General features: G+C 40.2%; 1 protein-coding gene across 4 annotated transcripts in view; it reads left to right on the top strand.

Moving 5' to 3' along the window:
* Nucleotides 1-1,501: 1,501 nt before the first annotated feature.
* nek7 (NIMA-related kinase 7) overlaps nucleotides 1,502-26,178 on the top strand; it is a 65,452-nt gene continuing 40,775 nt past the window's right edge. For 2 of the 4 annotated variants that reach the window (XR_003985927.1, XM_030433040.1), the window contains exons 1-2: nucleotides 1,502-1,862; nucleotides 24,334-24,421. Coding sequence is in view for 2 of the 4 variants with exons in the window: in XM_030433040.1 (XP_030288900.1) it covers nucleotides 24,362-24,421 (60 nt within the window). In the remaining 2 variants the exon portion in view is untranslated. The remainder of the gene's footprint in view (nucleotides 1,863-24,333; nucleotides 24,422-26,178) is intronic. The other 2 variants (XM_030433039.1, XM_030433042.1) reach the window with 2 other exon arrangements.

Genomic DNA, 26,178 nt, shown 5'->3' with positions numbered 1-26,178 from the left:
GGGAGAAAAAACACAACCCCACCTAACTTGTTGATTATTAACAACGGGGATGGGAAGAAGACAGATGTGTTTCCTGTGTATCAGCGGTGTTTGAATTGTCAGTCTGAAATCAGCGCTGAAGCTTTTATCAAAGCAAAGTAAGCTGATCAATTCCAGATGCTCTCGCTGTCCATGCGAGCCAATCTGCAATACCATTTTTGTCAATAAAGTCTCATGATATTCACAAGTACAGATTGTGCGTGTGCGTCAGGGGATGTGTGGGTAGTCTGCATGCATGTGCGTAATGACAGCAAGTGTGTCGACGAGCGTGCATATAACTGTCTATGTTCGGGAGGATCTATTAAGCTCTGGCTGCCTCTGTGTCTGGTGCAACTTAAGAATGTGTCAGCCTTGGTTGGAAGAAGCAAAGTATATTCACTCATCACTGAAACTTCAGTAAAATTTGCATTTACAGTACCTTACTTCCATTAATTGCCAATTTCTACTTATATTCCACTACATCACAGAGGGGAATATTGGATTTCCAACACCACTAAATTCATCTGACAGCTATAGTTACGACTTATCAAGATTTTACACACAAACATTATCAGCTTGTATGATGCACCACTGAGTCTTATTCCAAGGTTGGCCAATATTGACGTTTTGGGTTGAATCAACTACCTTTCTCAAGAATCATTTTTTGAAAAAAACTACCAAATTGTGGCCGTTAGAAACTGTGTGGAAACACAAAGGGCCTCATGGACACCGTAAATTCGCAGAAGTGATTGCGATTATGTTACATAAAACTGTTTGTTTAGCGGTTATTTATACTACCACGGAGCAAGCCTCATCCACAGATGAAGATCATGAGATGTGATTTAAACCTGAGGAAAAGGCCAAATTTACAGCCTCTGTGCTCAAACCCTTTATTCGGGCAAGGAACACCTAAACAAAACAAAAACAAAACAAAGAACAGAAAGAAAATGGAAGAAACCTAGTTGCATTGTTGCATTGTGGGTAATGTAAGCACCAGTTTTTTAAAAGAAAGACTAAAATGTGGAATAATAGGGGCGATGCCTCTGGTTCTACAACTGCCCATGAGTCCAAAACCGTTAAAGCAGTACAATGCCAGACCAGTGGACTGTTTTTTAAAAAAAACATGGCACCTACAATTCCCATAATGCAACTTGAGCCACTGAGTGACATCACTGGAGTTTACTACGTGCAGCTTCCTCTGGAGCCACAAAACGTATTTTACTACTTTTTACACATATACGGCAGGACTTTTTCCAAAAACCTGTAAACACACTTTAATATGTAACATTGGTGGCGTTACCCTTTGAGATGTTTTGTCAGCTGTTTCCAGGGTCAAGAACAAAACCATCATATCCTCTCTCTGTGTACAAAATCATGGAAAATGTTCACACACATTGGAACACTGAAAAAAAAGGAGTTGTGCCGTGGTGGTTTTGAGTTTCCCTGTTGAATCTCGCGGTATTCGACAGCCTCCCTCCACTCTTTGACACTTGCCCCTCCCCTGCGCTCCGGGAATGCTGGGTTGTTTACATTACTGGCACACGGGTCATGAGTGTGGTGATGAGAGGGGCCTAGTGGAGAGACTGTCTGAAAACACGTACACATCTCGACTGGCTCGAACAGCACAGGCTCTCTCTCTCTCTCTCTCTCTCCGAAAGAAACTTTTTTTAGCGCTCAGGCAACAGTGCCACGCAAGAAGAGAGGCCCGCCGAGTCGACTCTTTTTCTCTCTCGGGCGACCTTGGAAAGAAAGAGAAAGTCAAAACAAAGACAACCGCCATAACCATCAGGAGAAACTCTCAACGTGAAGAAGGAATAGCTTAGCAACAAGGATCCCACTTCCTGGTAAGAGCTGAGACACCGTTAGCTGACAGTGTACCTGTTTGACTTTACTCTTCACTACACGGCCAACAAACCTCTTATTGACTACTTTAAACCCCAATTGTGACTCATTTGAGAGTTGTCAGTCTTACAGAGCTCATAAATGGTCACCGTTTGTAGTTGGCGTTAGTGACACTCACTTGAAAAAGTTTCTACGAAGTTCGCTGGTAAGCTAACTCTAGCTTAGCTTGTTAGCCGACTAGCATGCTGCTTTGCTAACTTTCACTACCTTAAAACTGCACAGACGCCGCTGTCATTTAGTGTTTACAGTGACATCGTGCTGTTACGACTACAGTGTGCGAAAGAACTTTTTTTAATCTTACTTGGCATCTTAATAAAGTCATGCATTTTAGCTAAATCTGAGGTGGAAACATGACACTAACCAAAGAAAGGAGTCACTCACTGATGCCATGCTACAGTGACTGACAGTAGATGAGACTAATCTCCTGTGACACTACAGAAAATGGCTGCCTTTACTAATTTTTGTGTGGTTTATGATAATAACACAACATATTCCTCAGTGATACATTTGTCGAAGCAAGTATTCATTCAGTCCAACTTTACTTTACCCTAAAAGTGTGATGCACTGTCAGTGGAAACACAATATAGAGCGTGACACAGTGACATACTACCCTGAAAATGAAAATGAAAACCACAGACCCTATCAGGCAGCTACAGGCTCATATGTACACACTTACTGTCTGCAGTTACGGCTCAGTTACTGAGAGTACATTCCGAATCACCTACTTTTTCTTTTTTAGTTTTAGTATGCACGGCAGCTACTCTACAAACTACATACTGATGCATACAGTATGTATACAGCTGAGACACTGCTCACACTATTTACTTACTGCTTTTATTTGTCATGACAGTGGGCCATGAACTTTGACCCTCGTGCTCCTATGTCCGTCCCTGTGTTAGCACGAAATCTTGTAGTGCGAATCTTTGGCTGCAAAGAGAATAGTGGGTCAGAATAGCCAGAAAAGTATGCTGGCTTGTATACTGCAAAATACAACCGGATGTAGTAGGACGTCCTCGTTGTTTTTTGGCACACTGCATTTCACATAATTTGTATTGGGAAATATTAAGTCTTTTTCTGGCATACTGAATAATATGGTAGCACTGGCATTGGAATGCAGGGTTGATCTCTGTAGAAAGGTGAAAGTCATTGAGCTTATTAAATGCACTTCTAACATTCATTCACCTCTCCATTGTATAACCCAATGTAACATCGTCATCCTATAAATTACCTTGCACACTAATTTTTATGTTAATTAGAATTATATATTGGCTAATGTTAAATTGCTATAAGTTAAAATGCTACATGTCAGCATCAAATGATGAGATGAAAATAAGTGAATTTGATTTTTATTTTGTTGTTGGCTCACTAGTTAGAATGTGACTCAATATCACAGAGTGACTTCAGGTTCCCTTTGAAAACATGCAGGGTAGCAGTATTTAAATAATTGAGTTAGTTAAGGTATCATCTCCGGCTTCAAAGCTGCTGGAAATTAAGGGTCCAGCAGATTGATAAGGGGTTGTGGCTATGGCCTATAATGATACATTGACCAGTTTGCATACAAAATGATAAATGATCAGAGGGTAACAGCATACAGCGTATAATGAACGATAGTAATAAGATGTATGAATCAAGTTAAATGAAATCATGTCTTAATAATTAATTAAAATTTGTAAGCAAATAGATTCATTTAGTAATATTTATGAGCTTGGTTTTATCATGTGTAGTTCTAACCATCACCGATGTGGGAATACACTGTTTGGCTAAATCCATAGTTGTTAGCGTGCTAAAACAACCACCTCTCTTTTTTTTTTTTTTTTTTTTAAACCTCGTTTACCAGTCTAACTACTAAGCAACTTTTTCTCTGCCATTAGGTAATATTTTGTGGAAATTGTGTCAGTGTGTCTCAGTAAAAGTGTGTATTGTTTCCCAACCATCTCTGGAAAAGTTTGGCTCAAGTGCTGCTTCCAGCTGTCTATTTCACGCTATGAAATCAAAAGAGTTATAGCCTGGAAGACGGGGTTTATTTGGAAGCGAACAACTGGTAGTTGTAAAGAGATGGTCTATTTGAATGAAAAATAAATCGAGTAGTATCCTTCTGGGAAAAAGAAAGTTTTTCTTCTGTGACTCACTGCTTTTTTTTCTGTCAGAATGGTTATTGCAAAACTTTCTACGTACTGATTACACCCAGAGTTCTGTTTAGTTTTGAGTGTGTCTATATGCCTCTTTAAAATATGAAATAATTGTGAATGAAATCATTTGGAAATTCAATCCATAGACCGAAAAAGCAAGCCAGAAATCTAAAATTCAGAGATTAACCGCACAGGTGTGTAGGCAGTGTCTCACCTCTTCTAGGCCTAACCATTGTGGGGGTCACAAATAGCTTGAAAACAGTATCTCCTGCCATGTTGCTGTCGCTGCCTATCACAGCCAAATAATTCAGGCGTCATACTATCACATTTGGCTACGCTGCAGAGAGATGATTCAGACGAGAGTTAGTGGGAGCTGACATACCTTGTTGACCCAATTATTACTCACTTCTCTGTTGCCACATTCGATCATCGTCAGAGACAACAGGCTCGAGTCTGCCAGCGTCATCAGGTGATGGAGATGAACACCGGCTGGCTCTGTGAAGTTGACTATCAAGGAATGTGTCATGAACCGGATGATCAGCAAATGGCTGCCAAATGTTTGCATCAGTCTCTGTGGTGAGGGATTTCTGCCAGTAGATCCCACTTTGAATTTGAGCTGACGACAGGTTTACTTTTGATAGGCTTTGACTAAACTTTATCATTTTGTCATGTTAAATTATGGAGATTATATTAGGGTAGACTAAAAGGTAGACTAAAAAGTGGGGATGGCAGCAGTTAATGACAGTTTCTCCAAGTAAAATCACAGGAAGTAGGGATGTGCACATTGATTAAACATTGCTACTCTCACTAGTGAGCACTAGAAATATAACTTGGTTAAACTCATTAAAAATTATATATTTTTTATTGTTGTACACATTTGAATTACACAGTGACATAATTTACACTGAAAGGACATTTCTTCTCAGTTTGCTGTATAAAAAAGATTATCTGTTAACAACGCCTGATATTCTGATGAATTATTTTCATTTTTTAAGATGCTTGCCATGTGAATGCGTTCACTCAGCATTTGGAATACACATTTGGTTATTGGAGAATGTGATTGATGGTTTCAGATTAAATTGTCGAACATTTTGACTGTTTTTATAAACGTTATTGTACCGTTACTACTAATTTTTAACTCTTCATTTAAATGTCATGGAAATTGTCAGAAACATCCATATTTAAAATCCTGACTTTGTCACCTCACTAGTTGTTTGATGTATGTTTGCAGTGCTTTTCCCATGATTTAGCTTGGGTTCACATACATACAGTACATATTGACCTAGGCCACACATGTACAGTATTCTCTGTCCATGCAGGTTATACGGCAGCGTTGTTTTCTACTATGAAGAGATTCAGAGTGGGAACTTAAATGCCATTCATTGGTGTAGAGCAACTGCTGCACCCTAAGCAGTGATTTAGCGCAGTGGAATTTACCAAATCGTTCTATCCTGTGAGAGTTTCCTGTTTTAGCCCTGGAGCTGGCCCCTCTGCTGGATTAAAGATCAGATGAGACATTTGTCATCTGACCACTTTAACAGTCATCTTGCCTTTGGGTTTAACAAAGAACAAAAAATGTAAGCTGTTTTTTTTTTTTCTCGCACAAAGCATATTTGAAGGAAGATGCTTCCTAAGGCCATTTTTGAGCTACATTAAGCACTGTCTTTTGCATGATGTCAAAGACCTTGGCCAAGCATTGTACAGAAATGATGCTGGCAAAGGTAGGACATTGGCTCTTTTGGTGTACTTTCTTTGTCGTTAGTTGTTGTATTAATATAAAAAGAAAGAAAAAGAAAATAAAAGCTTTAGTGTTCCCCAGAAGAATTTAGAATTGAGTCTTCCTTTTCCAGGCTCAGTTTGGTTAGAGTTTAGAATAAGGTCTTTGGCAATGAGAGTGGGCTGTTTAAGCAGCTTCTTATACTCTCCTCAAACAGCCAGCCAGTCAATATTTTTCATATCCATCTCCCTTCCATCTTATGAAGGGTCACTGATGTTTCAAGCATTCAAATATCCTTAGAGGATGCCTCGCGGCTCCCCATGTCACGTGAAAGTTCTCAGTTTCACTGTGGCATTGATGCCTTTTCTCAATGGGATCTGTAGTGCTCTGGGGGAAACAGACTACAAAGACATGCAAACACAGAAATTACTGACCTAGGACCCTGTTCAAAGTTTATGAAACGCTTTCAGTGCCCCTGGGTCAGCTTATGCCACGACCACACAATATCAGTGTTTATTTCACTGCAAAGGGCGTTGGAAAAAGATTTTATTCATGTGTTTTTTTTTTTTGTTTTTTATCCTTTTTTCTTTATAGAACCATGGTCTTGTCTTTGGCCCTGAAATCTTGCCTTGTATGAAAGAACTCTATTTATAAGCAATGGAGTTTTGAACCTATTAAAGTAATGGATTAATTACAGCAATACCGCAAAGGGCATTTTTCCCACTTACAGTGAAGAGCCTCTAAGCATAAAAAAGTGATTTCACAAAGATGAAGAAATAAATAGCTTCAGTACGCCTGTATTTCCAAAGTGCAAACTGGAAAGGTTAAAACAAAGCCCACTTAGAAATGATGTTAATTTACACAGAAAGTGTGAAAACATTTCAATATTTTTGATATATTGACAAAAATAACAAGCTGTTTGGTGTTTCAAATACTTGGAGAAACTGACCTGACTGAAATAGCTGTGTAATGTAGCTGTTCTAGTCATTTGTTACACTAACTCTTTTTCTTATTTTGCACAGTTTAGTAATTGTGCGGCCCATTTTGTGGGTCAGTAGTATACCAACCTTTTTTAGTCAGTGGCAGCCTACATGAGGAGCCATTGGCTATTTCTGGATTAACTGCACATACTATAGATATCTAATACTTTATGAATTGTGTCTGTAGGTCAATGCCTGTTTAGACAAAAGCAGCTGTTTATTGCCATCTAAACAAAGCTACCGAATCCATGTTGGCATATTGTGAACTGTGCTGGAAAGCGGCATCTTCCTTTTCTAATTGGAGATCACTCTCCAGTCGTCCCCTCTCCCTCTCTATCTCTTTTGATTATCCACACGCAAAATACAAATCCCTCAGGATACAAATTCACTTTCACAGAATAATTACAAGATGCTATATGCCACTGTAAACACCACATCAGTGACAGTGACAGTATGCATTTGTCATGAGATGAGACAAAAGCAGAATGAATTTGCACTCATGAACAGAATGAGGGAGGAAGATTTTTTTTTTTTTTGTGTGTGTGTGTGTGTTTGTCGCTTGCTGACTGCTATGGGCATTTGTTCCAGCCCCGTCACAAATGAGCCTTAATGTTTCACACGGGATTTGCTGCAGAAGAGAGCAGATTTGTATGAGAGCATCTTGTTTTGACAGACTCTCTGTTTTACCCTCCCCCTATTCAGCATGAAAAGCCGGGGACATTATACTGTCTCCCCTGCTCTCTTGATTGTTTTTGTTTTCTTCACTTATGACTTTGCAAGTTGAACCAGTTAAGGCATTCCTCGATTAACCAGTATCGGTTTAGAAATGCCATAGTCTTTATTGATTATAAGTTCTACCAAATGCTATTAACACCTCAGTAGATTCCTTTACACCACAGAAAATATATGTAATGCATGGTTTTGGATGGATTGAACTGCTTAACTGTGCAGTTTCAACTGAATTATTGTTTTTTTTAACTACATGTTTTGGATGTGTCATGGATATAAGTGCTGCTATTAGTTGAAAACTGAAATAAGCATAGTTTTGCTCATGCTTATGATATCCAAATCTTGTCTGTCCATAAGGATCCACACAAGCACTCCTCTCGCCATGGATATTTTGTGCAAAATATTATCGAGGGCTATTAAAGAAGAGATTGTGATGATGATTTTAATTTAGAGAGCTACAACAATAAGTAGATTCATCAATTTTTTTCTAAAACGACTAATTGGCAACAAATTTGATTATTTCTGTATTGCAACTCTTCTACATTGAAACAGCTTTAAACTGTAAGCTACCAGACATCAGCAAAATAAAATTGGAGCAATAGAAAGGCTAGTCAATCGACAGAAAACTAATGGCCATCTGTTTTGATAATGAATGAATTGCTTCAGTCATCACTCAAGCAATAATATCAAACATTTGCTGGCCCTAGCTTCTTAAACGTACTGATTTGTTGCTTTTCTTTAGTCATTTATGATAATAACTGACGAGTTGTTTGGCTTGGGACTCGTTTGAAGCAAATTGGAGGTGTCACTTTGGGCTCTTGGAAATCATGATGAGCATTTTTCACAACTTTTTGACATTTTATAGATTGAACAACATAGACTTGCTTGAATTGAGCGCACTGTTATTTCGAGAAACGGAAATATGGCGGTGGTCTTCGCATAGGTACCTACCGTTTAAGACATCAGAATCACAGTTAAAAAAAACGTAATTGTGAAATTCAAATTATTGACTATTATTGTCGTTATTAGTCTCTTTATTTCACACTGCCTCATTTGGGTGACGGGACATGTCCCCCCCCTCCCTTTCCTCCCCTCCTCTGTCCGTGTTTGTACCCTGACTCACAGCAGTCTTCCGTGGTCTCCCTCATCTCTTGGTTTGGCCTGGGGCTTTGAGGTTGTGGTCAAGGCCTGGGGCCATGCAGAAGGAAGAGGAGTCATAATGAGAAGCTCCCCTTAACTCCTGCTGCCTAACCTGCCCCAAGCCCCTTTTTCTTGCTCCCTTTCCACTTCTATGCCACCCATCTCTTTTCCTCTTCCCGTTTTGCTGCTTATGATCTTGGACCCGTGGATCTTCCTGCTTATCGGTCCTCCTCTTTCCTATTTAGTTCCCTCGCTTCTTCTCCCCTCGTCCAACCCCTCAACCTCTGACTCTCAGTCGGTCCCCCCCTTTCTTGCCCATGCTCCCGTCTCCAGGGGTCCACTGTACCCGGGGCCTTCTTCCTTCAGCCTCCTCCTCCCTGCCCAGCCTGGCCAATAGTCAATGGGAGGCAGGCAGCCTGATTCCCTCAGAGCAGCAGGAAGCTGCAGCAGCAGGGGTTAGGCCTGTATGGCGCTGCCGGCTGGCTCTGTCAGAAGTCCTGCCAAGCCAAGGATGAGAGACCTTTGCCAGTGCGGTATTGGGGCACCGAATAAAAATATTTTACAGATGTCTGAAGGCAGGCATCAGGAGTCAGTAACGGCTTACTCATGCCTAGAGCAGAGGTGTCTTTTAAGTGCAAACGATGTACATTTTAATGTATTTGTGCATAGATTTATGATGAAGAAAATGAACTTTAAGTATGGATGAAGGAGAAGAAGAGGATTAAAAAAGTGGTGCTCAGGGGTCTTGGCATTTCAAGAAGGGGGTGTGTTGTAGGAGGTGGGAACGAGGCTGGTCTGATTCTGGATTGGCTAGAGGTAAAGCTTGTGTTTGAAGAGGGGGGGGCATCCAATGCTTCTGTACTGTGAATGCCTGGCTTGGTTCCCAGCCAGTCCTGGCTTGACAGTTTAACAGTGAATATTTAACATTGCGCCACACTGCGGGGTTTGGCTGTAAACAGCAGTCAGCAAGCAGCATAGCAGCAAAAGCCTGCGTGACGCTGGGCCTTGGTTGTGAAGCCCACCTAAAAACAACGCACAAGCAGGAAGCACATCTTGAAGTTCTGATTTTGAAAAAGGCAGATGGCATTGGCTGGTGGTGTCACACTGTAAAAAAAAAACCCACTAGGATCCCCTGATGAAAGCGGCTCCCGCTTGCTTTGAACAGCGAGTCTGTCATGGTTGGTGTCTGCTGTGTGGCTCCGGGTCAAACTGTGATACGCAACTCCTGGAATTTGCGCTTTTTAAGTTTTTCATGTTCAAATCGTCTGAGGGGGAAAAACGGGGGGGGGGGGGGGACAGGAAGTTTCATTAATATTAATATTCTAATATGTGAAGGAGGCAGGGAAAGCCTATCTAGCTTAGCAGCTTTCAAATCCTGTTGTGGAGCCCTCCTTCCTCTCTCTGTTTCTCTTGCTCTCTTTTTTTTCATTCTTTCTTTTCTGCAAATTTGGTAACTGGCTTTTTAATTTTCTGAATATTTTCACATTGTTCTGTGACAGACAGGCTGACAGACTGCTATATTTTACTTTAGACTCTAGACTTATAATAATCTGAAGCACTGTTAAAATTCTCATCACATCACATCTAAATCTCAACTGGATTTGGTCAGTAAGGCTTCCTTAAATAAATGATTGGCTCTATATTAATTTTTGTTAAGTTCCCTTTTGGCCAGTGTTGAAATTTGAAAATCAAGTTGGAAAACAACTTTTGGATTTGTGGAAGCACCAAGTCCAGGTTTAAAAAATAAAAATAATGGTCTTGATGATGCCTCAGTCAACTAAACCCTAACCCGGCCCTTGATTTGTTTTTGCTATGCTTCAAACATGTATCCTCTAAACGGTATTAAAAAAAATTAATAGCTATATTCAAGTATAATTGATGGCATTGCTTTTATAGATTTTTCCTGTGTCCTATGAACAATTTACAGAAGGAAATTGTAATGGCTTGTGCTGTTTCTGTTCTCAGAGTGAAGATGTGGTGAAAGTGATGGTGTTAAGGCAGAGTTGTGTGCTTGTAGAGGGATGGACAGGAGAGGACAAATACATGAATCGGATGTTGTTTAGACTGGTGTGGGATGGATCTGATGACAGGATAAAGAAAGATGAAAGAATGAGAAAGTGGCTGTTCACTAGGTTGTGACATTTGATTATGTCCTGTTTCTCCTGGCTCTGTTCCTTTTGCTTAATATTTTTGAGTGATCATTTTGATACGGCATAATTTGTGCTTGTTAACAAATGTTTAAGGTCAATTTCACTCATTTTGGGGGTCAGGTTATTAGTCAGGGATCCTCATTATTAGCGCCTTGTCTTTGAATTAACATTCTATACTACAATCATTAACTTCCCACTAAGAATTGGGTTATAAACACATACTGTGTTTTGAGTCAGCTGCAGCTCTCTTAAGCTCCACTTGGCCTTGATATGCAGAAATGAGACTGATTCTGGAGTTTTACAGATGTTGGGTGAACGGAGGGCAGAGTCCAGCCTCTGTGTGAGGGATGGTGGAACAGGTCTGACATCTCTCCTGAACTGAAAAGGGAAATCCCTGCAGGCACAGAGTCGAGAGGAGGGATAAGGGAGGAGGGCGAGAATGGAGAGAGGTGCGACCCCTCAGGGGCAACGTTATTCTCCCATCGTCAGCTCCTTACACACACACTCGCACACATACTAGGATTCTCTGTCGGTGTGCCGGATGATGCACTCATGCAAAGAAGGATGAGTGCCCGAGGAATAAAAATAAGCATTGGACTTCTTGCGTGTGTGTTTGTGTGTGGTTTTTGTGTCTGCCTATGCATGTGTTGTGTTCACATGCATGTTAGTTTGTATGTTTCTATAATATTTTCTGTACAAGTGTACCTTTTTGAAGTGTTTGTTTTCTGCACTTGGCCTATCCAGAGCAATTTCAAGTCAGTGAAAGGGTAGGATAAACATCATTTCTCACTTCAGATCTGTGCACATATTGCTTCCCCTAGAATTTTGATATGTGATAGACAAGTAGAGTGACGAAATAGATGCCAGCAGATTTCATTTTTCTCAAGTACCTATTCCAAAAATGTTGACTGGCTTTTTTATAGCCACATTATTCCTGATTTATTTTTCAGTCCCAAGTTTTTCCTCAAAGGCACACCTACTCTTCAAGACAGAGCCATATGTCTAGAAATGAACAATGGATGCGTTCCTGTGCCCCTGTTATAAATCATCACACACTTTATATTTTTCAAATTTCAAATTCAAAACCTTGAAGAAAACTTGCCTCCAGCTGTTAATTTGGCTGTGCTTTGATTTAGACATGTGGTCAAACCAAATATTTTCGACATTATGTGATGCGAGTCTCAGCCAGGATAAATTGTGCTACTGGAAACAACCGAAATAGTTAGTACCGAGTACAGAGTTATTGTCAGTTCCATATTGAGGAGTCATCCTCTTTGGCAGTATGACAGTAACATGGGTGTATACACACTCATATGAAGTGAAAGTACTGTATTTGACCTCTGATTGAGTAGCGGTGTTCTGGATCTGGTTAGAAGATTGTGTGTGCGTGTGTGTGCGGCAGCCAGCAGGGTCCACCACAGAAGCCACAGCAGGCTGAAACTGAACCAGAGCCGGGCTTGATTTTTGTGGAGACACATTCCCCTGGGCGCACTATTTGTATGCGTTCAGTGTAGGTGTTCCCTTTTACATTCATTTCTGTTTGTGCCTGCATCTATTTGTAAGTTTATGTGTATTCCATTAAAATGTGGACCACACTTTCCGTGCTGGTATCTTTTTCTCTCCTCATAAAACATTAGGGTTGAGCTAAGGTTGCTCTGGGTTCAGGGTCTTGGATGTTTCAATTTCTGATCATGGAGATGCTGAAGGGTTGTGGTCCTTTTCCCCTGTCCCCCCCCCAGAGCATATGAGAAGGCTTGGGCCCAGAAAAGCCCCAACACGAGCCCATAGCCCTCACGTTAGCCCTCAACTATGTAACTAGACATGCCTGGGAACTGCTCCTCTCACATTACTAATGATTTGGACATCTTGCTCTTGTCATTTCCTCTTAGACAAACTTCGATGCTGACGCAGGGTAACTGCTTCAAAGTATCAAGGGAAAAGGGGGGGAAAACCTGCTTTAAGGGAGTATGAGAAACTGCTGGTTTTGTTTGAAGGGAAAATGGACTACATTCACCAGATGTTTTTTAATTGTTGTTTTATAGATGAGAAACTCAAATGACAGGCCACATTGTCTCCAAACAACACAGTGATGGGTCAGCAGTTTCTGTGTAATCATTGCTCTCCCCTAGCTCAGTCACAGCCAGAAGTGCATGCAGGGTAGAGAGCAGTAATGCTGGTTAAGATTGGAAAAAAGGATGAAAACTGTTTGGTGTGCTTTGTGATCTCCCTAAACACCTATTATACTTTAATTTCTTGTGTTAAAGTCAATTTACGCATTAAGTGCTATTTGTAATGTTTCTTTGCACGTTCAGCCAAATTATGTTTTTGCTCTTTTACCACATCACGTAAAGGTTTCGGTTTTCTCTTTTTCTTCGTAGGCCATGTCTAACTGCCTCCTTCTTTCCTGCATCATCTCCTCCTTTATTGATATTAATAGAGGACAAGGAACAGTAATGTAATTTCAGAATTATTGCCTAGATGATGATGGTCTCATCTGTTGATTCCTGTTACAGTGAGAAGGTTATGTTAGGGTTCAGAAAACACATCTGTGCTGATAAAGACAAGACTTTTGGTGGAAATGCTGTGTAACACAATCCTTTATTTAGAACGGAACAAAAAAGTGAGCGCGGCATTCCCTTATCTTATTTTTCATGAATTTCCCTCATTTGTCCCTATTTTATGTCTTTTATTTTTTATTTTATGCCCTCTAGCCTTGCACACAAACAGAGCCCCAGCCCTGTGGTACAGATTGTCACATCCGATATCCTGGTGCCAGAGGTGATGAAGCTAATTTGGTGGTCAGTAAGTGACATGGCGAACAAACAAAGCCCTTATTGGTCCTGGAGCACTAGAAGCTCTGCTCTGCCGTACAACACTCTGTTTTTTTTTGCGTTGTGAAAGACCAGGAGTTGTTGCCACAGGGCTCTAATGCAACCTAAAGCCCTGGGATCTTCGTCATGCTGTGGTGTGTAAATCTGGGTGTGGATATTTGGTTCAAAGGTTCAAATGTACTGAGAGGTGTACTCCTAAAAAAATACCTCAATAGCTGCTTTACAAACCAAAAAAATGAAATAATCTTATACTTGCCCTACTTACTTAAATTTTTATTTGCCAATGTTTGGTTGCTGTGTAGGAGAGTTTGACAAATAATGGTGCTTTTACTGTGCTTTACAGTGATGACACAACCTGAATAGTTTTAACAAACGAGGGGGTTCGGGGCTCACATTAAAGTTGCTGCTTTTTCCTAAAATTAAAACCAAAATCAAACTAGAGCTACACACACACACACACACACACACACACACACACACACACAAGATTTTGATATCGGAGACATTCTGGTTCATGTTCCTCGCGTTGACTAATCACATTTGAGCAGGCATTGGCTGCATGCTGGTTAACGGTCTACTTGGAGAGTAAAAGAGGCAAAGTGCATTGTCCTGTCTTTGTCTGACAACGATTAAAAAAATTATCTGCAAATCCAGCTGTCCACTTTCACATATTACATTTTCAAAACGGATTGTAAACAATGACTAGTGCAAAGGACATCAATTTATGGGGAAAATAATTGTAAGCAAGACACAAATATTCTTTAATCTGATGTTGACTTAGATATTGCATATACAAGTTGTAATTAATTACGCTGTCAAACCATTGCAGCCAGGATTTGAAACTACATGCCTGATTAAAGTCCCTTGAACCTTATAAAACTTGTGGCATCACTTGCAGCTACATCAGCCAGTCCAAATTAAGTGCTCTTGATTTTCTTTCACATATTATGCATTCAGTTTCTATTTTAACTGAGGTGTGATGGTGATATGGCATTTTGAAGGGCTGTGAATGTAGGGAGGGTGTGCAAGCATAGCCCAAACCCCCAGAGTCCCCTCTCCTGAACGCCTGGGGGGGTTCTCTCCTTCACACAGCCTGCTCCTTCTCACACTAAGCTGGTTTCTGAGGGATCACACAGCTGTCTTAAATGCAGTTCTGTTTTTGCATACTTTGCCCACACAATTTTGTCTTTCCTTACACAGTCAGCAATTTGTCAATATATCTTGTTTATTCTCAGTGATTGACAGTATGAATTGGGAAAAGGCGGGTGGTGAGGAAAAAAGGAGAGAGGGGTAGGGTGGCTGACGGTCTTTTTCTGACTGGTACCATGGCTGTCTGTCACTCTTCTTTTATCATTGAAATTGGAGTTTATCTTTTACAAGCTTGAGTGGAATGTTTTTGTTTTTCAAGTGATTATTAGCATCCTCCTTGGCTGCCGTCTCCGGCTGATGAAATGAGCACATCAAACAGTGCGCTGCACTAACGAAGCGGTGCGGGCTGGCTGGCTCGTGCCTTTTGCTGTAAGGCACCTGCTGAAGTGACAGGCTGGCAACAAAGGGCCCCTCGCCACAAGAGAGTCGTCAGTGCTGCTGTGGAGTGGGCAGGACAATAGAGCAGAGAGGTGGCCTGGGCTTTTAGCCACGTGCCAGCTCGTGTCGACAACACACAGAGGCAACAGAGCACAGAGGAGCATGGGGGGGAGGAGGTGGGGAGGACAAGAGCGAGGGAGAAGGAGAGAAAGGGGAGGACAGTGGCTGACACCTGCATGTGCTTGAGTTCTTTACTCAATGCTGGACATCTTTAGTATACATAGTGGCTGAAAATGGAAGATCGGCAGGGATTATACAAATGTGCAGGTGTGCACGTGCAGGCAGGCAGACACACGCATAGATACAAAACAGAGGAGATACCAGTTTTGTTAATGGGATTTACTGGTGCTTGGAGGTTCAGGTGATGATACGGATGTGTTTTATAGAAGCAGCAGTAGGTGAAATGGACACACAGCGCAGCAGAGCACTGTGCTATTTTATTTAGGTTGTTGGGGAATAAATCAATTTAGGCCTCACATGAAGCCCAGGCTATTTGTGCTGAGCTATTTACTTCTGCAGTGAAATAATCATTAGCCTATAAAAATTTGAAAGTGAAAAATGTAAAGGAGGCCTATAAATAGTTAGAAAGCAGCATTATGGATCACTGGCCTTGTAAAGTCCCAATGGACTTCAGCGGTTTTCTTTATCTTATTTCCCTTTTTTATTGTTTTGCTGCGCTCTCTCCGCTAGGGAGAGGGTGAAGGTCTGCGTTGTACAAATTTATAACACACATACAGAGCAAAAACATCACAGTTTACAGTTTTATACTTCTTGTCAAAGTCCTAAACACATCTGTGCACACATCTTGTATTCAGCTGGAAGAGAAGGTAGACAAGCACACAGGCTAGGCTCACCCATCAACCACTTTTTGCCAAATGCATGTATGGTTTCTTTCAAAAGGTAGTTTATTCATCACTCTTATATGCAGTATAGAAATACTGCTGCTGATTAAAACTGTGACAGATTGACATGTGATGTGCATTGTTTTTTGAAATTAGATTCATTATATACAGTCCCTGGAAGTATATGATTTTGCTTGTCCCCATGGTCTAGTGTTAAAAAACAAACAAAAATTGCAGTAAACCATAATATTGAGCCGCAAAACTTGTGGAATCGCTGTGCCTGTCAAATTGGCAGCCAGGTTTGATGATAGTATTGGCAGGGCTCCAGACTGCGACCAAATGGCTGCATTTTGTGACTAAAATTTTAGACAATGTGCAACCAGTGAATTCGCCTGTGTTTTTTTTGGTTGTTTTTTTACACTGGTACGTAGAAGCGGGGAATCAAAGATTCTGGAATCTGGAATCGGGGGTGGCAGGCTAATGTGTGTGTGTGTGTGTGTGTGTGTGTGTGTGAGGTGCAGGGAATGGGGCATTTCACTGTACATGTGGGGAACACGAAATTTGCAGGTAATGATGGTACTACACAGTTAAAATGCAACACATTGGTCAAACACAGTGCTAGTGTAAGGCATAAAATATGCTGTGACCTGTACTTTCATTGCCAAGGAAGAACTCCCCTTTACCATATATAAAGGCCAATTCGACCTGCAAAGAAATAACGGCATATAGTATTATATAGTCAATATAATTGGTGTTTACGATGTGCATCCCTAAATTTTGTGATTTTGCTCCTAAAATCTTCAGTTAGGGGCGCCTTTGCGCCTTTGTCCAGAGCCCTGTATCAAATCTGGAGATAAAATGTTCCCAGCCCTACTGCATGTCTGCCAGTGATTAACAAGAAATTGCATTTGAAAAATTAAAGATATGTCTGAATTAATCTAAAAAAGTGTCGGTTTATTTTGAAATGTCCCGCTCAGTACATACATTTGTCACTGTCCTGAAATAACCAAACTGCAGACATCCTTATAGAATAGTTTGCTGTTTAAAAATCTAATGACAATGTTGTTATTGTTGTTACCTATATTGTAGACTGTTGAACATTGATGTCTGTTTTGGCCCCAAAAATCTAGATTTGATAAGGCTGTAGTTGGGAGAGTCTTAAACGCCACATTGAGTTTGATCAGATACATTGATTTGTGCTTTACACACTGACAAAGACATAGCCATTAATCCAGCCAAGATATGCCTGTTGAATAATGAATCTTGTTTGATGTCAGTGTTGTTGTTTGGGTCCTGTCTGTCTGACAGATTCTTTAATATTCTCATGCTGAGTTGCTCCCTGATTAACTTTATGCTTTTGTCGCCAGATTTGGGGAATGGAGAAGTCTAAATGATTTGACTCCGTAGTGTGCTTGGCTGGCTTTACAAAGCCTATCTTCAAAGGTTTCTGCCTTCATCTTCATGTTCTGCTTTTTCTTTTAGATTGAGGGACAATAAAGTTTCCCCTTCATTTTCTATTCCATCAAGTCTTGGACCGTCTTTCTCAAAGACCTCAAAGACTGGCTCACATGCTGAGGTGTAGTTGGTCCTCTCCCGCTCTCCGTCTCTCTCTCGGCTCGTAGTCCAACGAACACGAGTGCTTGCACATTTGGGCTAATGATTTTGAATAGTGATTAAAATGAATTGGAGAGTGCGCTGCTTCTGTAGTATCCGGACCCCTCCATCATTAGTGGTTCTATTCCTCTCTCTGCCTTTTTTTCTTTTTCTGTATCATCAGTGTTCGTCAAGCAGGGGTTTCAGACGAGGCCTGGGGTGGGCTTTCATGAGCACAGACTCAAAGATTTCTCCACTTCTTGTAATCATGGACACCACTCTTCTAGCACTTTCACTGTCGTCTTCTGGCTCCTCAAAGGTGCCTTTGATTCCTTCACATCCTACACCCGGGCCGGATAGTGTCACATTATATTTTTCCTCTCTCCCTTTTAACCCGCCTCCCCTTCACCTCCTTTCTTGCCCTTTTCTTTTCTCTCCTCCTTAGACCCAAGCTCATCAGTCTGTGTTCATATTTATTGTCCTCGGATTGAGAGCTGATTTAGCACTCTTCTCTTTGGGCCGACCTAATTCCGGGACCCTTCCTGTTCACTTCTCCATCCCCCCCCCCCCCCCCCCCCCCCCCCCCAAAACTCCCTCCCAGTTTGCCTTGATCCACCTTTTTATAATCGGCTCTCTCTCTTTGTTTTTCCTCTTCTCCTGCTATAAATGAATAATGCAGAAGGGAGGAAATGGGGATTAAAGAGGAGCTAAAGCCATTGCCAACTTCTGTGGTGCACAGCTCCACACCGTCTCTCACAGGACCGTGAACACATCAGGGCTAACACGCTTCTTTTTTTCTCTCCTGGCATTTTTCTCAGTTCTGTATCTGTCCCTCTCTGTCCTACTCCATCCCTGCTGTGTCCTACTCACTTTTTGGCTTCTCCTACTCAGTTTTGCCCTAGTTGACTGAAGATATGCTCTTTCATATCAAGACTGGACGACTTGTTGTCCACCATGTTGCGAATAGCCAAGTTCTCCATACCTTTTGGAGCTAGAGCAAAATCACATCGTCATACTATTAGGAAAAATTATGAAGTCCTCAATGAAGAATCTACAGCAAATAAAATACTATATATACAGGTTGCACACTGCCGCTTTTCCTTGTGTACTTTTAATGGAAACTTCGAAAATGCGAAGTGCCACTACCATAGCTTGACTGTAACAAGCACAGACCATCACCTGTTTGTCAAGCAAGACCACGTTAAAACAGATTTGACTAAAAGAGATTCAACCTTGTGTGTTATATGAATTTATTACTTAAAACAAGACAATTAAGAGGAAAGGAAGACATTAATAAGCACTCAGTTTTAGTTAACGTAAAATTACCACATGGAAACCAATATATACAAATAATATAAAATGAAATGTATAAACCTTTAATTACACAAAATTGAACTACATTAAGCATTAAGCAAGTGTGAAATACTGATCTATAAAATACAACGTGTACTTTCTGGTCTGCTTCTGACTTTTCTGTCTGTTTGACAAAACTAGCCCCTCTTTTATGCAATGAGCTCTTCATTTTGTCTCTGCTGGTTGGAGAACTTCTCTTGTTTGGAATTACCCCTTGCCTGCATCCTGACAACGTCTGCGCCATCCCAAGTGAAAAAAGTATTACAATGAGAGTTTGCCTTGCAATGCAGCAATATAAATGATAGAGCATGATGGGAAACGATAAGTGTTTTTCTATTGTCATACAATATATATTGTCATATCACACAGCCCTAGTGTCACAGGAACATTAACAAAAAAACATCACAGATTTGAGATGAGTATGATATGAAGAGGGTGAGAAATGGAATCATGTCTGAAGTTAACAAAAAAAAAGCAAATTAACAAATAAGGTGTGTGCTGGAAGTGTGAGAACAAAGAAGTCTGTTCACAAAAAACTGCTAAATAGTCTTGTTAATACCCTTCTCTTTCCTCCTCTTGTTCTGCCTCACTCTGTTTCTCCCTTCCCTCCTCTATCATATAATTACCTATGTGTGATTGGGCCTGCTGTGAGAATGTCAGGCTGGAGTCTCACATTAGATGGAACACAGTCAGAAAACAGTGTTTGTTTACACTGAGTGGTTGGTGGTCTGGATCGAAAAGTTTTTTTTTTTTCTTTACTTTACTGAATAGAAAAACAACCATCAGTTTGTCAGAGAGATGAATGCTGCACACTTACCAATATACTGCAGACTTTGCCAATTTCTATCCACAAATAAATTATATATTCACACCCGACAGCCTAACTGTAATGGGAATGTTGAGGGTGGTTGTGGAAAATGTGTAAATTTTTTTTTGTTTAAAAGTATAGTTTGACAGGTGACGATTTTCACATTACAGCTGCTGGTTAATGCCAAAGGCACTAAAACATGAATCTAGATGGGAGAAGTGGGGATTTGAATATATGTTTATCATATATATGATTTAAGGTACACGTTATGAACATTATTTCCACATATTCAGCCTGCACTCTGAACATCGGCCTAGGTTGTTGGATATTTGCAGATGTCCCAGACAAAAGCTCTGAACTCGTCTCTGACATGCATCTATGAATAGTTAGGGGACTTAACTTTTAGCTGCTGCTACCCCACTGCTGCCAAAATCCTGGCAAGCCCACTACTATTTTTTGTCCACATGACAGAAAGGCAGACAGAGTGGTACCTTAAGTTTCCACTGCAGTTTTCCACACCTAAGTAAAGTAGAAAAAAAATCATTCCTGTGATGAGAGCAGGGCACTGTACAGATCATATAGAAACAGTGGAGGCAGTGGTGCAGGGAGAGGGAGATTTAGTAGGTTTTAAGTTCAAATGATAAAAGTTTAAATAAATCCGCGTGTTTGATTTGTCCTGTAGCTAGAACAAGGCTTTGCTTTTGGTTGGTTGCACAATGCTTGAACTGTGTGAGAATGTGGAGCCTTGAGAGTGTGACCTTGCCTCCTTTGATTGAGTTAGCTTCGTTAATTGTGCTGTTTCCTGTTGTGTGTTAATCTGACATGGCAGTCTTAATTGATCTCGTTAACGTGGGATGTGGGAGGCGGGAGGCGAAAGAACGTCAGGGAGCTCAGATGCCCCCTGGTTATTTTGACACGTATAAAGTCAGAAACACAAGAGGGTTAGAGAGACGAGGAAGGGTGCCAGCCCCAATCTAACAAAACACGTAGCTGAAGTGCAAAGACTCACTACGAGAGGCAGGAAGGCCGCCTGGGTGGATGACTTGTAAAGTCCCCTGTGACACTGAAATCAAAAGGCCACGAGAACCAGCTAGAAGGCCACACAGTCAGCATTTGTCTAATGGTGTCTTTTTTACCTAGTATTAAAATCCCCATGCATATCTAAGATGATTTCAGATTGTCTTAATAGAACTTGAAGCCAAATTAAAACATGGGTGTTAAAGATATTGAATGCAATGACTAATTGATTGTTTGCTGTTAAGAATTAAAAAAAGTATTAACCAACAATAAGAGATGGGCACATATTGAGCCAGTTGTTGAATAGTGACAGACGCTAGGTTGGCCATTTAAATTTCACTTTCATTCACCAATATCTTCTTAAGAATCTTCTTAGATTCTTTCTTAAGTTGTTCTTAAGAGGTTCCTTAAGAAAACCCTACGTCAGATTCACCAACTTGTTCGTAAGCCTCAGAAATGTTCGCAGCTGTGTTCTTACATTGATGAAAGCCGCAGGAGCAATATATATGCCATTGTTTTGTGGGCCTTGGATGGAGAAATGCTACGTATAAATAGGGTGAGGGTGGTTACTAATTGATGGCATGTTTCCAATTTACTTGATTTATCTTAAATCATTGGCACATGTAATTTATTTTAGAATTTAAATTCTTTGTAAATTACCAAAAATATGAAATAAATAAATACATGAATAAATATGACAGAATTATCACTGTAATATTGCATTTTATTGAACTACACAAGAGAAGAAAACACAACCATGACAAAACATTTCGGCACTGAAATGTGCGTAAGAGTACTCCTGAGTGTTTGTAGGATTTGTTCTTGCCTAAGAAAAAAATCCTAGATAAGAAAAAATTCATGAATGCCACAATCTTCGTAAAATCTTCGTAAGTGGGACTTAAGAACAGATTTGTTCGTAAGAACGGTTCATGAATGAGGCCCATTGTTTTTGTTATTTCATTTATTATTTAGTAACTTGGTGTTTACTTTATCTGTTAATTTATAATTTAATTCCCAATGTAGCCTTCAAACGATTTTCTAATAGAAAAACTTCCAACATACTTCATGTATTATTAATGATGAACTGATAATCAATTCTTAAGGCAGACAAACATATTAACATACTTCTTGCCAATGCAAGTAATGACTGGAGGACTTTGGCATTTAAGTGCCAAACACTCACATACATACCAGAGTTACAGATAAGTAGACAGATAAAACCTTTGTTTACTTAATGAATGAGCCCATTAATGTGGTTATGTTTAAAATGACTTTGTGGATAGAGCAGACTACTAAAGTGCTGATCCTTTATTTAGTTTGACTTGGACCATTGTTTATGTTTATATGTGTAGGGAATTGCCTTTCAAACCCATCAGTCAACTTGTTCACAGGTAAGTCTGGAAGCAACAAATAAAAACTGGCTGTTGAGTATGATGAATGACATATCTATTAAATCAATTTTAATTCTTATTAAAAGGAAGGCAGGTTAGTTGGGACACTGTGGGTATCCTAAAAATATTCCTTCGTTGGTGTTCTGAAAGAAGACTTATTAACTAATCAGTACAAGTATGGTGCCATTGGTACATTTAGGTGGCCTAATCAGAGTTGGGCCTTTACACAAGTCATGGCAGTAGTTGGTTTTCGAACGTGGTTTTTGTTAGTGGGCATATTAAGTTAAAATAAGAACCAAAAGATTCAGGATTGGTCTATTAACAATGTTCTTCGTGTTTGCCTTTTTGCCTCCAGCAGTTGGGTCTTTTAAATCTGTATTATGTGTAAAGCTCTTTTAACATTTGAATTGATTTAAACTTGTTTGAAACAAGCTTTTAATGTAAATTTCAGAAAATAATGTTTCCAATAGAGTCAATGCAATCCCAGGAGAGAAATAGTGTTGTGCAAACACTTATTTTCATGATCTTCAAAGCTCACACGAAGGCCAGCGAAGCCCCGGAAAAAAAAGCTGAACTAATCTAAAATAAACAACCACAGTATTTGCAAAATAAGTGCCTGCTCACCCAAACAAATACACATGCCTTCTTATATACACATAATAAATCCCCCCCAACACATAAACAAATATCATGCATTTATAGTGCCATGCATATACATTTATATATTTGGCAGATGTCTAATTAGTATCATTAGCCTTTAGTGAATGGGACTGACGACATCAGCAGAGAGACAGCTCCTCTCTGCCATTCTCCTCTCCATTGTACCAGGGGATTTTTAATTGGCTGGGGAGGTTTGAGGCGACAGAGATAGAGAGACAGTTAGTAATACACAAATGACAGACTGACAGATCCGCAGAGAGGAGGCCCTCACTCTAGTGGAAAAACATGCAAATGTCCCACTGTGAAGTGCATTGTATCCCTTTCCTTTTGTGTGAAACTTTAATGTGTATGTCCATTTGTGTTTGTGCACACGTATTGTATTCATGAAATAAGACATTGCAGACAGACAACAGATATTGGCAAAAATCTCTTTTCTAGAATCTGAATCCCTTCTCTAGAATCTGAATTGGTAAACCAACCATATAAGGGGATTTCTTTTTACCCGTTACAGACTTTTGAAAACACAAAGTCTGGACTTTTTAAATGTTTTAACTGCCTCTGTTGACAGTGTCTACTTGTTAATGCTTTCCAACATTCACTATTTCCATTTTCAACACATGCACCCAGTGTGCTGATGGATGAGTACACTGGCATGTGCACACACACTCAAACATCAGTGCCAATAAATGCCAACACCTCACCACACTTGTGTTTGACTATGTAACCATATTATGCATCACAGTGTGTACTGCTGTACAAGATACTTTAGCCTCTGTGAGTGGAGATGCTGGAATCATAAGCTAATTACATGCGTGAATAACATTTTTGCGTCATACCTTTTTTTTCCCCCAGATATTTTTGTAAATTTTTAATTTGGGTAACGTTTCATACTTTGGCACTGTGTATTTTAAGTGTAGTGATGAGCCAAGCAACTGGTGGTGGAGTATCTTATGCAATTAGCTTGCTTCCAGGCTACAAGCCAGAACATGCAATTATATAGCACTGCGGCAGACAGCCTTACCCAACACACTCACCTTTGTGTGACCTATATTTTCTATGGAAAAAAAAAATTAAGTGGAACTGCATGAATGCCAGTACAACCAGTAATTCCAAAGAAAGGTTCCTTGGAGGAATGCCAAGGAAACATGCAGTGGCATTATTTCTGCTCTGCTCAGATTAATATCACTGCCTCTTGTAACTCTGCCATGCTGCAACTTGAGAGCGACCCAGACAAAGAGTGTCAAATCCTCAGGCATGACGTAGGATCCAGTTCTGCTGAAACAGGACACTCTGGCAGCAACCGGCATCAATAGTTTGGTGCTGAACAACAGAGAACAGTTGCCCAGTTTATTTGAGGTTATTACTTTTTGTTGTGGTCTTCGTTGTAGAAATCGGAGGTATTTTTAAAGGAAATGACAGCTGAGTGTTTGTCTGATGGTGAATGTTGAGTCAGATAACCAGAAGTTCTGTTGTGTCTGTTTGTCAGAGGTGCAAAGGATCGAGCTCCTAACACCATGGATATGGACACACAGCCGCAAGGACAGCAAGCAGCCGTGCCAGTCTTTCAGCCGCAGGTAGACACACGCAGATACACACGAACACAAGCCAAACGGCCAACAAAGGCTTTGAAGTAGGATGACACATTAAGTGAGATCATGATTGTCATGATCTTAAATCAGCAGTCCTTAAATCTTTTGAAAACTCTAACAACAAAAAAAAGTATCCGCAACAGATCACTACTGCTTTGCTATCACCATGTTTCTGTCCCACAGAAACTTTGTCACCTGATGTTAGCTGAACATGAAATGAGATATTTATTCCAGCCAGAAAGAAACAATCGGATCAAGTGTTTACATGGTTGTTAGGCCCTAGTGTATTTCTGTATTCCTTCTTGATCTGATTGAACATTCATTCAGCTTGGGCCAGGTGAAATCACTCACTGTCAATTGAGGGGGTTACATGAGACATTTTTATTCTAATCAGGCTATTATTCCGATAATTAGTGGAATACAAGGGTTCATGTAAACACAGCTAATGGGATGAATCTTGATTGTTCAGTCACTGGATTAACCAAAAACAAATAACCACAGACACATTTATCCACAAATAAACGTATGGACCACCGCTGTTGCAAAGTGTTTCTATTTCAGTGAATCAGTTATTTCAGTCATGTCACATCATATAGTGAGTGATTTTGTTAAATGTAATAAGGATTGTGGCATTACAAATTGTTCCCCTGTAGATACATGGACATGGAGGAAGGATTAATAATTTATGATGATATAACCCATTCATCCAGTTATTACAAGCATAGTATTCCACCTCCTTCACATTTTGAACTGTATATATTCGTATTAGCCTTTTTTCCTTGCGTCAATCAAGTTGTGCTTACAATCTGAGCATCTTTCAGAACGTGTGTTTGTGTGTGTGTGTGTGTGTGTGTGTGTGTGTGTGTGTGTGTGTGTGTGTGTGTGTGTGTGTGTGTGTGTGTGTGTGTGTGTGTGTGTGTGTGTGAGATAGACAGCAGTGGATGAATGTTGAGTTGTTTCTATTGATCAGAGCTCTGGAGGCTGGCAGAGCTTGGCCTCCCTGCATGCCTCTCTTGGTTCGATACAAGTCAGGTTTGCTCTGTGCAAATCTGGTCATTGTTGGATTTTAATACCGCCCTCCAACATCAGGCCCATTGATTTCTTTCCAGAAGGATGTTTTTGCCTCCATAACTATTGAATAGACTTTAAACAAAGAAGATCATCCATATGCCCCAGAGTAAATGTGGATATATATTTATATATATTTTTCAGAAATAAACAACACTAAAAATAGGACCGCACTCTCAGTTGTTGTTTTTCTTGTGTGCAAGGGCACTGCAAGATTAACACTGGAATTGCCAAGGGGGTTAATTTATTCTAAGATGTGTAATTGTAAAATTAAGGATAAATTGGGTAGCACACAGAAGAAAGTCAGATAAAAGCTCTAATGATTAATTTCACTTAGGCAACACTCCCCCCACGCATACACACACAGACACTAGATTTTCCACTGATCTCCCAACAGTTGATTCTGTGTTATTGTTCAGGCTTAATGATCTCTCTCTTTCTCTTTTTTTCAATCTATTTCTAGCAGTTTACATCAGTGTTAATTTCAGGCCTACTTCTTGTGCTTAGGTTATTGGTGGCACAGTGAACTTTCTATGTTTGCATCATGCTTTTCCACTCTCAAAGAGCTCCTCTGAACTGATTTCACATTTAGTGAGAGATTGAGAGAGAGAGTCACTGAGAGTATGTAGATGGCTGTCTGTCTAACCAGCATCCAGATGGGTGCCTTTCAACAA

The sequence above is a fragment of the Sparus aurata genome, chromosome 11, assembly GCF_900880675.1.
Source record: "Sparus aurata chromosome 11, fSpaAur1.1, whole genome shotgun sequence".
Taxonomy (NCBI): domain Eukaryota; kingdom Metazoa; phylum Chordata; class Actinopteri; order Spariformes; family Sparidae; genus Sparus; species Sparus aurata.
Note: the sequence above shows the minus strand (reverse complement) of the source record. Positions and strands in the feature narration are given on the sequence as shown.